Source organism: Cnephaeus nilssonii (genome assembly GCF_951640355.1).
Source record: "Cnephaeus nilssonii genome assembly, chromosome: 6".
NCBI classification, from domain to species: Eukaryota; Metazoa; Chordata; class Mammalia; order Chiroptera; family Vespertilionidae; genus Cnephaeus; species Cnephaeus nilssonii.
The window spans coordinates 18,613,218-18,630,178 of record NC_137077.1 but is presented as its reverse complement, the minus strand read 5'-3'; the positions used below and the strand labels follow the sequence as shown (position 1 = coordinate 18,630,178).

General features: G+C 42.0%; 1 protein-coding gene across 1 annotated transcript in view; it reads right to left on the bottom strand.

Annotated features, from left to right (window-relative positions):
* NTN4 (netrin 4) overlaps positions 1 to 16,698 on the bottom strand; it is a 113,321-nt gene extending 96,623 nt beyond the window's left edge. The window contains exons 1-2 of the mRNA XM_079775506.1: positions 16,142 to 16,698; positions 12,531 to 13,060 (exon numbers count right to left, since the gene is read on the bottom strand). Coding sequence (XP_079631632.1) covers positions 12,531 to 13,060; positions 16,142 to 16,196 — 585 coding nt within the window. The 5' untranslated portion in view covers positions 16,197 to 16,698. The remainder of the gene's footprint in view (positions 1 to 12,530; positions 13,061 to 16,141) is intronic.
* Between the last annotated feature and the right edge of the window lie 263 nt (positions 16,699 to 16,961).

The window sequence follows — 16,961 nt, the reverse complement described above, 5'->3', positions numbered from 1 at the left end:
TCAAATAGTTTGTCCAGAGGCACTGTCACAAGGCAGTTGTTTTCCAGAATCACAAAACAATCACCTTACACCCAGCATAGCCTTGTGAAAAGAAGCCCAACTGGAAACACCAAAGAAGCATAAGCATGAGGGCCCCTATCTAGTCATTTCCAATAATCTGATGAAAAATAAAATCCCCAAGTGAACTTTTACATGCACTTTCCACTGTTTTCCAATAGGCAAGGATAGGTTTGTATCTTTCCACATAAGCTGCAACCCTTTGTGCCCGGCCTTCACAGATTAGTCATAGAGTCTGTGGTTGGGTTGGTAAAGAGACAGATCCTATGATATTGTACTTGTTGAGAAATTATAGTGATCAACTGTCTGCCTTAGGGTCTGTTATCCTAAATGACTATGAGACACTTAGTAAGTCTATCAAACAGTGTTTAGTGTATCTACATACCAGATACTGTGTTAAAGAAGGCTTTAAAACACAAATAACCCCAATAAATAGTTATTATCAATAATATTAACAAATAATGTCTCAGAGTTAATTTATTTGATAAGTACCTATTTGATATGCCAGGCAGCATATTCAATGTTAAGGTAGTGTTTCTCAAAGTGCAGTGTGAACTATCTTAAAGAGCTCACAGCCTGGCCGGTGTGGCTCAGTGGTTGAGTGTCGACCCAGGAACCAGGAGGTTACAATCAGATTTCTGATCAGGCCACATGCCTGGGTTGCGGCTCGATCCCCGGTGGGGGGTGTGCAGGAGGTAGCCGACTGATGATTCTCCCTCATCATTTATATTTCTATCTTTCTCTCCCTTCCTTTCTCTGAAATAAACTAAAACATATTTTTAAATAAATACATAAATAAATAGCTCACAAAACAATGTGACAAATGTTATGATAGAAGGAGCATGTGTTATGGTGTGCATGAATGATACACATGTGTAGTACACCTGACCCAGAATTTTGGGAAGAGGTGAAGTTTAAGCAAACTCCTTAAGAATAAGTAGGAATGATCTATCCATCGATCCCTCCATCCAAAAAAATATTTGAGTGACAATTTAGCTAAGTGAATGAGAGGTAGGGCTGGAGGAGGGCAGTATAAGAGAAGAGCATTGGGAAAAGGAATCATGTGTGCAAGGGTCAGAAGGTAAGAACGAGCCTGGCACCTTGGAGTAATACAAGTTGTTCAATAGATACCGCTGGAGGTGAGGATATAAGAGGCAGCAATGGGAAATAAGGCCAAGGGGCATTCAGAAAGGGCCTAGCATGCCTCATTAAAGAATGTGGACTATGTTATGAGGGAACCGGAGAGTCACTGAAGAGTTTTAAGCAAGAAAGTGCTATTTTGGATTTTAAAAAGATCCTTCAGAATGTGATATAGAGAATATATTGGGGCGCAAGCAAAACAGACTGGAGAGGACATTTAGGAGAACATTAGTGCAATAATGTACATAGATAAAAAACAATGGTGGTTTGTGCCAGGGTAGCTGTAGGGGTGGAGAGAAGTATTCCTACTCAAGGGAGACTCCAGTAGCAAAATGGGATAGGACTTGGTGAGTGACTGAATTTGGCTGAGGAGAGAAAGAAACTGAGAATGGATCTCTGCTTGTCACTTTGATGGGCCTCTCTGTGTTAGACAGGTTTTTATTTTTATTTTCTCAATGAGGTAAGAAGCAAGCACTTTAACTGAGAGCAAACAATGGGTGTGAGGAGGGGTCTTAGGGAAAGGAGAGACACTGAGTCGCTGAAGGAATGAAAGAGAGCTGAAGAAAAAAATTATTTCCAGGGAAATATGAGGGCCAAATTAAAGCCTAAATTTGTAGAGCATTTCTCAGTATAAGTGTTATTATTTTTCCCATTAGAGTTCAGCTGTCTGGCTGAAGAACAAGAAGGTGAACAGTAGGATTGATCTAGAATTGGGGTGTGATGGAAAGACAGGGGCAATGGAGTTGAGAGAACTGATAGAAGATTCCAGAGAGAAGATCATGGGAACAGGCTAGGTATCATGTTCGTTTTTGGAGGCAAATAGGTATTTTGGGACCAGAGAAGAGATAAAAGAAGTGGTCTAATGTGACATAAGTAAATGCTTGGAGGAAATAAATGAAAATTAGGGGAGGGGGAGGGAAATGGCCAGAAGAAATAAATAGAAACGGACATGGGAAGGGAGAAAGTTGGGAGTTGGGGAACAGGAGTTGACAATCATCTTGTTCTTTGTTTTTGCAAACTACACCTCCTCACTATACCCCTCCCACAGAGAAAATCCCCCAGTGGGCTTACATTCTTTTAAACTTTGATAATTATCAGAGAGGGAGCTATTGTTACAAAAGGGTGTGCATCCCTTTGGGTATATTGGAATGGGAAACAACAAGGAGGAGGATTCCTGGAGAGTGAGCTGCCTAGTTCTTCTAATAGATCATTGAATGTGTTCGCCATTGACTTTTGCTTTTTTTTTTTTTTTTTTTGGAGGTGGGAAGGGGTCAGAGGTTATTTATTTTTTTGGGGGGGGGGGCATCAGAGGTTATTTATTGGGACATGGAATATGAGAGAAATACAGGCATTGATTACAAAAGGAATTCATGGAAAACCCCAAAGACCTCAGAAGAGTTAGATTGGCTGAAATAAAAAGAAAAAAAATAATTCTTCATGAAGGTTAAACAGTCTAAGAAAGTGACTACATTTTCTATCTTCAATTTTAAAAAGAAGTCTTTTTCAATAGCAGCTGAAAGATACAGTGTTAGCTCAAATAAACATGATGTCATGCAGAAACCACCTGAATATTTTTCATACTTTTTTGTTTGTTTTAGGAATTGTGGTTATAAAGTATAAAGTGACATCAGCAAACTTAGCGATACCTGGAAAGACTTCTATTCCTCTGTCAGTTGCAAGAAGGTTAGGAAAAGAAGATAAATATGACACAGAGAGAGGGTTGGTGTTTTGTGTTTTTGTTTGTTTGTTTTTGTTCTTTTGTTTGTTAGCAAGATAAACTATCCAAGAAATGAGTGTGTTCTGTAGTGATAAAGTGAGACGTGTGTGAAAGGCCCAGCACAGTAACTACACATTCTACTGTGATCTCTAAATGTTGGCTTTCTCTTCTCCCTCTTAACAGAACAATTAAGCATTAATACAATAAACACTAATTAAAACATTAATAAGATATTTCTTGACATTGTAAACACTTAAATGAAATTATTATATAGCTCTCATGCCTTAGGTAGACACTCTCCATCACATTCTGCAAATCAAAGTTTATAACATACTAAACAGAGAACATGTGTACAATGCTATCTTTTAATTTCATTTTCAATACTGTGATGAACCAGGGGCATTCCAAAATTAAATTGCTCCTATAGTTTGAATTCTGAGTCTAAAAAGAAAAAAAAAAGTAGGATGAGTTAAAATGAATATGAGGCCCTTAAACCTGAAGAGATTTTTGAAGTCCCCCTAGAGTCAACATTTCTCTTTCAGCATGGTATTTTCAAAGATATCTTTCTCCATCTATACTGTTTCCTCTCTCTTGTCCATCATCATCTGTTATCCAATCAGTGCTTTCCCTTTCCCCTATTTGTTTTGGTTTGTCTTTTGAAAGCTTTAAGTTGCAGCTCTCATGCCTTCTCTCTCACTTGTCATTTTAGAATGCACACCCACTGTTCTGACTGTGGTAAAATTCAATGTTATTCAGTTCATACTGTTGCTTAATTAAACAACTGTTGGGCAAATAGATTGGTGAGACTGGCTTGCATATAAACCTTGGCCATTTCAGAAGTGTTTTTGGTAATGGCAGTTTGATCCTGCCCTAGGCTCAGCACTTGTAGTTTCCTCTTTCCTATCCACACCCACTCCCTTGATGATCTCATCCAGTTTCACAGCTTTAAATATCATCTCTAAACTGATGACTCCTAAATTTATATATTTAGTTCAGATCTCTCCTCTGAGCTCTAAACTCACAGATCCAACTACCTACTGAGTGTCTCCACTTGGATATCTCATAGGCAACTCATACTTAATGTGTCCAAAAATGAGCTCTTGGCATCCCTCTCCAAATCTGCTCCCCCTAGAATCTTCTCCATCTCAGTAAATGGCTGTTCTATTCTTCCAGGTGCTCAGGCTTAAAACATCCTTACTACTCTCTTTCTCTCACACTCCACATTCAACCTTTCGGCAAATGCTATTGACTCTTTCCATAAAATAGATCCAGAACTCAACCACTTTTCACCATTTCCATTGCTCCCCTCTGTCCATGCACCCTTAAATCTAGCCTAAATTATTTCAATATCATTCTAGCTAGTCTCCCTCCTTCCCACTTTGATTTTTTTCTTAACATACAAGTCAGAGTGATCCTATTCACAATACATTGATTATATCACCCCTCTACTTAAAACCTCAAATGGCTCCCAATGTCATTCAGAGTAAAAGCAATGGCCTTCAAGTAATCACTTGTAATAACTTATGGTTCAAATTGGGACCAATTTACAAAAGAAAGGGAATGCTGAAAATAATTAACAGGCTTTACCTGATCTAGGTATAAATTTGGGCCATCCTGGGTATCTCTTTACTTATAGTACCCCATAATCTCTGACCCCTGACCTCACCTACTACACTGTACTTTGACCTGTGAGTGACACAAAGTGCATGGCAGTGCAGAGGAGGGAGAGATTACATTCACCAACTTTTCAGACACTGCAGTAACTTCCATATTCTTTGGCATGATTCATTTTCCTCATCTTCCAGAGCCCCAACTTCTAATAACCCCATTATAATATGTAGAGTTCTCCATTACTTGTATGCCCAGATATACCTGACTTGCAGGTGCCTGCTCCTCATCTGTTCTTCATTGTTCAGCCTTAATTTTTCAATGTAATCCATTCATTACTAACACAACATTTAAAATCTGCTATCTCAAAGTTTCAAGACTATTTTAACCAAATAGTGGCAAAGTTAAACCATCGAATCAAATAAATACTAAGCAAAAAAGATGCTAAACAGATTTTTTAAAATAGCTATAAAGAAGGTATTTTTGGAGGAAAAAATCCTCTTTTGAAATCAATAAATCAAAGTTTATTGATTTTATCTCTGGGGTTATTCTAATTTTTATGTCACCTCTTTAAATACTTTTAATTGATAATCACCCTGTGGGTTTTCTTTAAACTAAAGGCATTTTTGGGAAATGCGCTGTTATAAATCTCTAGCCCCACCCCTATAGGAAAGGTATACAGCCCCAGGAGTAGATAATTGAAGCACTCTAAACAAATGTATACAATATTCTATTTTTCAAGGAAGTTCAACAAAATTGTAGCAGAGAATATGCTTCAAAGTAAAACATTAATACATAGGGTGACTAAGTTAGGAAAATTGCTTAAAGCAGTTACTGTCTTGATAAAAAGTACTCCCCTTCTCCCTAAAAAAAAATCCAATCAAATAAAACTATGCAAAGTGGTATGGAATAACTGATACTCATTCACATTTAGCTCATTTTAAATGCTCTAAGTGCAAACAATCTTTATTTGTTGTAGATTATTTTCCTATCAATGTAAAAAAATCTACTTTTTTATGCAAAGTTCATGCAATAATTTACAAATTACCAGTTAAACAGTAAGTGGTATATAATACCTAATAATTGCTACAGCAATTTAATTTTAGTATAGGATTTGGTGCTCTTTTTTACATTTTGGATTTATAATAAAGCTTAATCATATAAATAATTTCAAGGCAAGATAATAATCCCAGCTCTAGCTCAGGCTAGCTATTATTTATTTGATTCCTGACCATTGATGCTGCAGAAATAGGCATGCGCAGATTTCAGTGACCGAAGAAACAAGTAGATGACCAATTAGAAATAGTCCCTACTCATGTACTACTTTGCTTTATCTTTTAAGTTTAAAAATCCGAAATATTGCTTAGCACATTATAAATGTAAATACCTGTAAAAACCTGAATAAGTCATTTATCATTTTCTGCACACTTGTGCCATACTGACTTTATCATGAGGTATTGAAACATAATCCTTCCAATGGCCTAAAGCAGGGGTGGGGAACCTTTTTTCTGCCAACAGCCATTTGGATATTTATAACACCATTCTCGGGCCCTACAAAATTATCAACTTTAAAAAATTAGCCTGCTATATTTGCTCAAACACTTAATTATCTCACCCCTAATGCCTTGGCAGCGCCAGACCAATGATTTCATGGGCCTTATATGGCCCGTGGGCCAGATGTTCCCCACCCCTGGTCTAAAGAGACAAATAAATACTTGAATCTTGAAAGGCATATTAACTGGCATATCGGGGAAATTAAGCATGTGCTATATCATGTTATTTAATAAATCAGTCTATAAATTGCCACATTTACTCTCTTCCTCAGTAGATTATAAGAACTGTGAAGGAAAGGAATGCATATGGTTTTTGTATCTTTCACACTACCTGGCATGGCACAAAGGAAGTTTAACCTAGTGCAGATAGCACTGGGCTTGACATCAGGAAGTACAGCTTTCAGCTGAGTAATTGTACACAAATCAGTCACTTAACTTTCTTTAGGCTTCAGATTACTCATCAGTTATATGCTTTTCCATCGATGGCATTTAGCTTCCTTTCCTCATTCTAAGAAACACTAATCAGAGGGATTTTTACCAATGTTTGTCATTTTAACACACAACTTCATTTTCCCATATCTATAGATGGGAATAAATGAAACCCCTTAATTACAGATTTTGTTGGCTCCTGAAAACTTGCCAGGAACTCAAAGTTCTTATCATGGTTTATTCTATCAAATCTTTTAATCACTTTCAAAACAGTAAACCCTTCTCTGCCATCCCTTGCCCTGTTTTATTTTCTCCTTAGTTCTGATTTGCTATCACACTCTGACATACTGTATATTTTACTTAATTATTTGTTCTCTATCTTCCCCTTCCCTCCACTGAAACCTAAACTTCATGGGGACAGGAATTTTTATCTCTTTGGTTCACTGCTATATCCCCAGCATCTGGAATGGGATCAGACACAGAAACTCAAAGATTACATGATGAATAAATGGATGAATAAATATTATTTAAGATCTTTCATTAATTGCCTTTCCTCAACCACAGCTTATCCCCTATTATTACCAACTCAGTTTCTCCATGTATTCAGGGTTTCTGAATCATATCCCCTAGCCAAGCACTTCATTCCTCCATCTGTGTCATTTAAAGATATTCTCCTACTCAGCCCCTGCTTTTATGTCATTCCTGTGTTCATTCATTCGGTTACAGATTTATTAATTGCCTACTGTGGTCCAAGCAAATGCTGGGAATACAGGGGAAAACAAGACTGATGCAATCCTTACCCACTTTAACAATCCTTGCCTAGTGCTTCATATGAGACCCAAACCCCCTCTGTTCTTGGCTTCTCTGTGCTGCTGCCTCCCATCAAATATTCCATATTCATAATGCCCTGGAAAAAAATAACCATGCTGTTTGGTTGGTTGCTATCCAATTCTGAATAGAGTTCTTCTAAAAATAATTTAATAGAACAGGGAGCAAGTGATGCTAACTTCTAAGGAGATGACAACTACATCCCTTTAGAGTTCCTTTGGAGTCACTGGAACGATGCTGTTTCCTAAATAGTGATCATTGAAATTTCAGTTCCATGAGGCCTGACTGTGTGGGCCCTAAAACAGCTTGCTACATCTCCCCACTTACTTGTTTTCGTACCCAGAGCTGATCTGAGGTGCTTCTTTTCATCCTGAAAAAGCCTAATTAACCTATCATCTTTAGCTTCAAGGTGATTATTATTTATTGTTCCAACTAAAATAGGAGACTAAGTCCTCAACTGACAGAGGGCCTTGATGTCTAACCATGCCAAGCACCAAGCCTGTCTGGGCTTTATAAAAAAAAGTTATTGAGGTATATTTTAAAATTAAGAATTATATTTATTTACAGTGTACAATTTGATCATTGGATATACATATACTAGTACATTGTGAAATAATCACCATTTTCAAGCTAATTAACATATCCATCATCTACTTTTTTGCATGTGTTTAGTGAGAACACTAAGATCTATCCTCTTAGTAAATTTCAAATCTATATATATAAAAGCTTAAGCCAGTGATGGCGAACCTATGACACGCATGTCAGCACTGACACGCGTAGCCATTTTTTATGACACGCGGCCGCTGAGGCGGCTGCATGCCGAGGATGAAACATTTGCGAAATAATGTTTTTTCCTCAAAGTTACACACTACCAGAGTTATGCTCAGTTTTTTGGCGAAGTTTGACATACCAAGCTCAAAAGGTTGCCCATCACTGGCTTAAGCGACCATTTTGACCGGTCGCTATGATGCACACTGACCACCAGGGGGGAGATGCTCAATGCAGGAGCTGCTCCCTGGTGGTTAGTGCACTCCCACAGCCAACCTCCCATGGCCAGCCAACCTCCCGTGGTCCCTCCCCCTGGCCAGTGGCCCTGAGGGGCCCCGATGGGGACTGGCCGGCCAACCTCCTGGCCCCAATAGGCCCCATTGGGAATGGGCGAGACAGTCCCCATCGGCCCGATCTTCGGCCAGGCCGAGGGACCCCACCTGTGCACGAATTCGTGCACTGGGCCTCTAGTATACAATAAAGTCTTGTTAACGATAGTCATGTTTGCTGTTCATTAGATCTCCAGAACTGATTCATCTTGCATAACTGAAATGTTGTACCCTTTGAACAACATCTCTGGCTGTGCATTTTGCCAGGATTTTGGGGAGCACTTTATACCTTCACCCCAGCATTTCCCAAGTTGGGCTCTGGGGATCTCTGGAGTTGTGAGAGATAGCAACTGCAGTTCTAAAAAAAGAGGGTCCCAGGGACAAATGAGTTTGAAAGTGTTTCAGCCTATATTTCCCACTTGGAGATATAGGATAAATAATGTGAATATGTATGTATTCATAAATGTTTAATTTTGTTAAACTCAGTCAGTGTTTCCCAACCTGGTTTGGCATGGAACCTCTATTCCTAGAACACCAGTGACATCTCAGAGGACATTCCTGTTCTGAGGAATGTTGTTGGGCGAATTCTTTCTTACCTTCCTGTCATATACAAATAACAAATCGTTATGAGAGTGAGCAAGGAGAGAGATATGCATATAATCTCTCTGTGACCAGTTCTTGGGAGTCGATAGTGGAGAAGAACATAGTTTTTATGGAACAATAGTAGACTTAAAGCCAGAAGACTTATTATTTAATCCTAGCTCTATGATATAACTAACTTTTACCTCCAAATCTCAATCTGCCCTCCTATAAAGGAGACACATTTTAGGATAACCCTACCCTATTCTTTGAAACAGCTGGTCAGTTTAGAAAGATTTTTTTTTAAATGTATTGTTTTATTGATTTCAGAAAGGAAGATAGAAATAACAATGATGAGAGAGGCTCATTGATCTGCTGCCTCCTGCACACCCCACTGGGGATCAAGCCCGCAACCCAGGCATATGCCCTCACCAGGAATCAAACCGTGACCTCCTGGTTCAAAGGTCGACACTCAGCCACTGAGCCACACCAGCCAGCCAGGCAGTTTAGGAAGTTTCTTTATGGCAGACTTAACTTTTATTTTAAAAGTATTCTTCTGGCCCAGCTAGTGTAGTTCAGTGGTTGAGCATTGACCTATGAACCAGGAGGTCATGGCTCAATTCCTGGTCAGGGCACATGCCCAGGTTGTGGGCTCAATCCCCAGTGGGGGACATGCAGGAGGCAGCTGATCAATGATTCTCTCTCATCATTGATGTTTCTATCTCTCTCTCCCTCTCCTTTCTCTCTGAAATCAATAAAGATACATATTTTTTAAAAATTAAAAGTATTCTTCTGGGTAGATTTTTAGGCCTACTATTTTAAAGTCCTCTTTCGGATGACTGGTGCCTTCAGTTCTGTAAATGTAGGTATCTGGTGTGTTAGACATGAAACTACAGGCTCTCTAAGGCCTGAAAAGCCCAAAGAAGTATTTTGGAATAAACAATGGAAATAAATTAAGTCTGAGATATATTTATCTTAGCCTAAGTAGTAGGATAATATCTTGAGAAGTCTTAAGAAGTCTTATACAAAATGGAGGAAGTTATAGGTCTGTAATATTATGAATAAGCAATAAATGAAATTTGAGACTACTTATTTGATACTAGATTCATTGGCTTAGTTTTCTTATCACTCCATTTCCAAAGATAGAGATTGATGATACAGAGGTGTACTGTGAAATTAATTCATAGCTTAAAACTAATTGATACTCCAGAGCAACATAGGAGAGGTAGGTAATAATCACTTCCGGGAAGGCTTGCCCTGATTGGTCCTTCCTTTGAGGAAGACTTTCTTCTACTCTCTAACTCAGGAGGGAAAGATTCATTCCCAAACCTGCCCTCTAAAGGGAAGAAATTCCATGAGGGTTTAATGTACACTCACAAATCTTGCTCTAGAGGGAATTAGGTGGCATTTGATGTTTTTTGTTTGTTTGTTGTTTGCCATTGAAATTTATCTGCTGAAATAACTACAATAAAAAAATGTAAAAACTGGATTGAAAATGCGACTGTACATTAGAATAAATAACAGATTTTAGCCTTTATCTGCTTTAAATTTTGATGTAAGCACTGATGACAATAAGTAGTTTGGGTTTAAAAAAGATAAGATCTTTGTTTTTACTATAGGTTAACCAAATGTTACCTTAGTCATCGCTAAGTGATTGCTGGGCCATTGTAATACATTCAATGTAATGTTTGCTAAGCAAGCATGCCTGCCATCTGGTTACTGAAACTGTATTTTTTGCTACTTCATAGATACACATGGCCCAGTAGCACTGAGATGTAGGGAGCTGATATCAGCCTGTGGATCAATTCCAAAGCAATTTGAGAGTTCAAGCCATTCATTTGTTTGCAACACCAAGTATTCTCCACATAAGAAAACAATGAGTCTAACTTATCTGTCTCTTTCTTTTCCTGGTATCTTTAAAAATGCCTATCATGACAGGGTGCACATGGATTTACCATATTAAGCCAACTTTAGGGACCATGAAGAAAAATGGAAAATAGTCTGTGTGCTGTTTGTGCCACATCCTTTGGTTCTGGTACCAAAGGATGTGACACAAACAGCACACAGACTATTTTCCATTTTCCTGGTCTGCAAAATGCACAAAGAAGAAATAGGTGGATCATATGGCAAAGTCCATATGTGCCTATGGTAGTGGGGGGAAGAGTTTCCCAAACCAACCTTTCCACCAGGCTCCAGGCAAGCACCCCGCCCCCGCCAAACCAATGTCACAATTACTAGCACTGAGTATAGTGCCTGGGATAGTAAGGGCTCAATAAATGTTTACTAAATACTATGACCAGGGAAATCTGCAAATACAAATATAGATGATTGCTAAAAGAGTGCTTCTCTTAGTCTCTGTAGCCATTGTACTATATGCATTAGATGTATGCCTAACAACTTGTCTGGGCTTTCTTAACCTTGATGCTATTGACATTAGGGCTAATAGTTCTTTGTTGGGAATGGGAGATGTGCTGTCATGTGCACTGTGGGAAATTTAGCAGCATCCCTGGCTTCCACCCACTAGATGCCAGTAGTGTCCCTCCCCCCAGCAAAAATGTCTCCAGACACTGCCCAATGTCCCGAGAAGGGAGATGGTGGCAAAATCAACCCTAAGCTAGGAACCACTTATTTAATCTGTGTATTTATGACATGTACCAAAATTAGAAATTTCATACTCTCTCTCTGCTCTTTTTTATAAATCAATATTTCTGAAGGTATTTTATTCTCTTAATGTGCTTTCACCCAATTTTCTCTGAAATTTTTCATGTATCTGGAGGTACATTAGGTACATCCATATAAGTTTAAAAGACCTGTTTCCCCCTTAGGAGTACGGAAATATGAAACAAAGAGAAATCACCCTTACAGAAAAGGGACTAATAGTTAAGGAGACTGTTTTGCAGAATGAAATTGAGATGGTATTGGGCCCAGGATAGACCCAAGACCCTGAACTGGTTGAGGTATCTATGAGTACAAAAATAACTTTTGTATCTAAAAAAAAAAACAACTACCTTCATTTGTTTGCTATGCACTCTTGTAATCTTAACAATAAAACTCCACTGTTATACAAAGTATCCTTCCGACAAACAGATTTTTTTTTTTCTCCCTTGGCTTTATTTTTATTTACTTCCTATTTATGTTAACAGTTTCAGGAAGATACCAGCATGGGCTCCAGGAACAGGCTGTCTCAGTAACTCCTGCCCCCTCAGAGGCACAGTAAGTAGTCCTGCTGACTGATTAAATTATTAGCCTTTCAAACCTCTTAGGTAGAATGATGATATTGGGAAAAAAATGAAAAATTAAAGTCTTAGAATTCCGACTTAAACCCAGTCAGTGGGCAACCTGCTTGAAAATGACTACATCTCCATGTCTAAGGGTGAGAAATAATTTATGACAAATAAAGCTCATGAAAAATTCTAATTTCATTCATGTTGCTACAAGTATACCTTCATACTTTTAAAAAAATGTGGGCTGGTAACATTTTTCTACCTTATGTACAGTGTAGACTTAAACGTGGGCCCTTACCTCTCCTCCAGTGCACGGGAAGGGACTGGAGTATCTAGAAGTGCAAATAGCTCCCTTCTTGACAACATCATCTTCCAGGCCAAAAGTAGCCGAGCAGTTAGTTGCAAAGTACTTGTAAGGCTTCCATGTCTTCCCAAAGTCCTGGGACCGGTCCAGCACCATGGCTGCCGGCCTGGGGGACTTGAACACCATAATTAGATGAGTGAAGTAGAATTCAGCTTCCAGGTCTAACTGGATCTTTTCTCTGTGCACATCCTCAGCAGACTGCCACCACGTGCGAGGAAACCTGAAGGACGAGTCTGCCATGGCAGCTGGCAGGTGAGCCAGGTGAGGCTGAGCAGCATTGCATTTGTCACATTTGGGCTGCCGACAAGTCAGATCAGTGTTCTCACTATAGAAGCAGTACAGTTCAGTGGCGTTCTGACCACAGGTGGTGTCTGCCCAGAGTTTTCTCCCTAAAGCCAAATTTCCCATCTGAGGGTTACAGGCTTTCTCACAGCGGGAACTCATTCCAGCGACTCCACTCAGCCCTGGGGAAGGGAAAGCATATGTTATTCAAGACAAACCCATCTGGAAAGCTCTTCTGTCCACCTAGTCCATCTTCAACCGTCAAGTTATCTCTAAAGAGCTTGAGACTTTCAGTAAAGAGGAAATCCTACCAAATTTGAGCATGAATACTACTCTGTACTTATACCTCATTTGTGTATGCAAGTGTGTGTGTGTGAGTGTGAGTGTGTGTGCGCGCGCGCGTGCATGCATTTCATGCTCAGATGCAAAATTCACATGAAAGAAAATAAAATCACTTCAGGGAAAGGGCAAAAGGAAGGAAAATGGGAACACGGGGATAAAGATAACAGGTTTAACGCTTTTCAAGTACTTTGCTTTCTAAACATTCTCTATATTTGAAGTATACTTATTTGTTTTTGATGTCATAACTTAAATAATACCCCAAACAATAATGTGTTTAAGGTCATCCAACTTAGTTTTTAAGTATAATTTGAGTCATTAGCATTATCTAACGTATTTATAAGAATGCATTAAGGAGGAAATGTTGAATCTATTACATTTTTAAACCAAAAATATGAAGGGACAGCCCTAACCAGTTTGGCTCAGTGGATAGAGCGTTGGCCTGTGGACTGAAAGGTCCCAGGTTCGATTCCGGTCAAGGGCATGTACCCTGGTTGCGGGCACATCCCCAGTAGGAGGTGTGCAGGAGGCAGCTGATCAATGTTTCTCTCTCATCAATGTTTCTAACTCTCTTTCCCTCTCTCTTCCTCTCTGTAAAAAATCAAATATATATATATATATATATATATATATATATATATATATCACCTCTTTTAAAAATATGAAGGGACAAATTACCTTGGAAAAGCAATGTGAGATATTTAATCATTAGACAATGGGATCGCATTTGGGAGGCAAAGCTAGAAACTATGGGCACTCAGGTGTGCAATAGCTATTTTTAATATTAAGTAAATATAACCAAGTAAAAAACCCTCCAAACTGCCAAATGGCAGAGAAGCTTATTTGACATGCTCTCTGCCTCTTGCGTACTAGGACAGGTTATATAGTAGTTACCTGTTTGCTTAACAGGAGAATGCTTACAGACTGGCTGCCACCAACAGCACCTTTAAACATTATCTGTGAACTAAAGCACCTTCTTAAAGAAACATGCGATTCCAGCCAAACAAAGATCCAACGGACTTTAATGTTTCAAAATTACTTAAAATGATAAACATTATCCACTTATTAACATCCTGACTACATATTATAATCCTTTAATTTGGGTTTCTTGTTTTAATTATGAATACGGTAAGTAAGATCATCTATTTTAAACATTAAAACAGACAGGGAAAGAAAGAAGAGGAAGTCAAACCCCAAATTCTGGCTAATTGAACGTTTGTGTCTCTGAAGAGGGCGCACCTCTGAACTGTTATCACAGTACTGTTGAAATGACAGCTTAGATTAAAACAGAGATATTTCACACACGGAGGAGCAACAGCCCCGCCTGGCCTTTGCAACCAAAAGAAAGGGATTCCTTAGGCATATTCTTTACATGTCACATCCAAGTGCGCATCATGCCTGGACTCTGGTTAGCTGGGGCAACAGTTGCTTGTGGCCAGGATCACCCAAACACACAATGTGCTATGACTCACCTGTAAAGCATTTCAGGGAAAATCATATACTGCCTGTACAAGTATTTTTGACTTTAAACACTTGGCTTGTGATATTTATTTACAACCTCTCGATTGCTTGTATGTTTTTTGCTGTAACATGGCTTGGAAAGGGAAAGGTTTATTAAAGTTCACTTTGTGGTTAGGGGAGCATGGATAAGTCCACACAGGGGTGCACAAATAGGAAGAAATCAAGTAAAGTCTTGGACCTTTAAGGCTCCTTGGGGTAAAGTATTGGATAATTTTCAATGCACCTACACTAACAAGAAGTCCAGAAAAAGATAGCAGCCAGGTAAATAATGGGTGGACAAAACACTTGGAAATCATCGCTAAGAAAGTGATCAGTCAAGTATGGCAAGGATGCTCCCGTGAGTCTGGCTGGTTTGGGATGCAGATCCTGGAGCCTGGCTTTTACTGCGTGCCAGCATCTCTGGGGGCAGAGTGGAAGAAGCCAAAGGGAAGGGGAAAACGATGCTCACTAGCCACCAGTCGGTCCCTCCAGCCCACACTCTCCGTTCTGGAGCAAGCGAGATGTGTTTGAGAGACCCGACAGCTGACGAGTCCCTCACTTTCTTTCTCCCTAACACACCGAGCTACACCTATGCCTAATTGGAAACCCGGCGACCCTCAAGGGGGAGGGAGAGGAGCAGGAGGAGCTCCCAAATTTAGAAAGGGCGAGCTAGGAATGGGTGGCCAAGAGTGGCCCAAGAAAGCCGGGATGGGAGTGGGAGGAAGAGCGCATCTGACGACGCCTCTGCCGGTCTTCCAGCTCCCCAGACACGGAGCAGACCCGCCTCCGACCTCCCGCGGAGCCTCGGCCAGGGTACCAATTCCCCGGGGGCGGCCAGCCCGCTCCTTGCAACCCAGAGCGATCACCACTCACCGTCCCAACCCGGTCTCACTCCGTTCCGGCCGCCGCCCTGCGAGAGGGCACTCACCTCGCCCCGGTGTCCCTGCCCGGCTCCCGAGTACCCAGCAGGAGGTCGGGCTCGAAGGCTTCTCTCTCGACGAGAGAGCAGCCCTGGCCCACGCGCGCCCGGGGTCGCTGGGCCACCCCTCCCCATCATTCCTCAGGCCATGAAGTGCCGGGGGACGGCGAGCTTGGTCCTTTGTTCCCTCACCAAGTGGAAAAGCAGTTTTTTTACTAACCCAAACCCAGAAAGAAACCAAGGTCATGTATCTCTGGCAGGGCGCACCCAGGATATCGGGTTATCCAAGGGCATGTGTATCGCAGTTGCAAAAGAAAAAAAAAAAAAATCAATAGTATTTTAAACTGCGGAGACCGGGGAAAGGAGGCGGAACATGGCCACTCATTTCATCCTCGGGAGCTGAGCTCGGCGCGCCCGAGCCGCACTCCCCTGCACCCCGAGTCCTGAGTGGAGTACCTAAGGAGCGAGGGAAGAGGGGTGGGGGGCCCGCCGCGTCACCACCCACCTGCGGCCACCGCGGAGCAGCCCCAGAGCAGCAGCAGCCGCGCGCAGCTCCCCATGTCCGGGAGGAGCCGGGCAGACCGGGGCCGGGCGGGTGCGGGGTGAAGCGCCAACAGTCCTCCGGAGGGACCCGGGCTCTTTATTTCTTCCTTCTCCCCGGGTGCCAGGCGTGATCAGCGGTCGCCGGCGACCGGGAGCGGCGGGCCGGGGTCGCGCCGGGCGGCGGGGTGACCCTCGCACACTGGCCTGGAGGGGCCCGGGCACCTCGGGAGCGGTGGGAGCCCCGGACCATAGCCGGCCGGGCCGCGCTGCCCGGCTGAGCGGTCCCGCGGCTCCTCCGCCGCTAGCCCGGGCTCGGCGCTCGCAGCCGCTGCCGCTGAACTTTGCGAGACCTTTCACTTCCCGGCCTCTGCCGCCGCCGCCGTCTCCTGGGCGTCCTCCTCCGCGTTCACCACCTCCTCCGGCTGCGGCGTCTCGGTCCCGTCCTTCTCCACGGGCAGTTCCATGGGATGCATTTTTATTGCACCGACACCGCGGCGCTCCGGTGCCAGCCCTCCTCCCCTCGCACCTCCACCCCTTCCTCCTCCCGCCCGCTCCCCCCCGCGCTCGCTTGACAGCCGGGGTGGTGCAGCCCGCGCGGCCCGGTCGCCACCGCCGTCGGCCCCGGGAGGGATCCCTTCGTTCAGCCAGCCGCCCTCCTGGCCTCGCTGCCGGCTGGTCCCGCCCGCCTCAGCCCCCACGCGCGCTCGTCATCTCGGCCCCCAGCTTCCCTCGTGTCCCTCCCGGCGCCTGCCCTTCATCTCCCTGCGTGACCCCCCTGATGC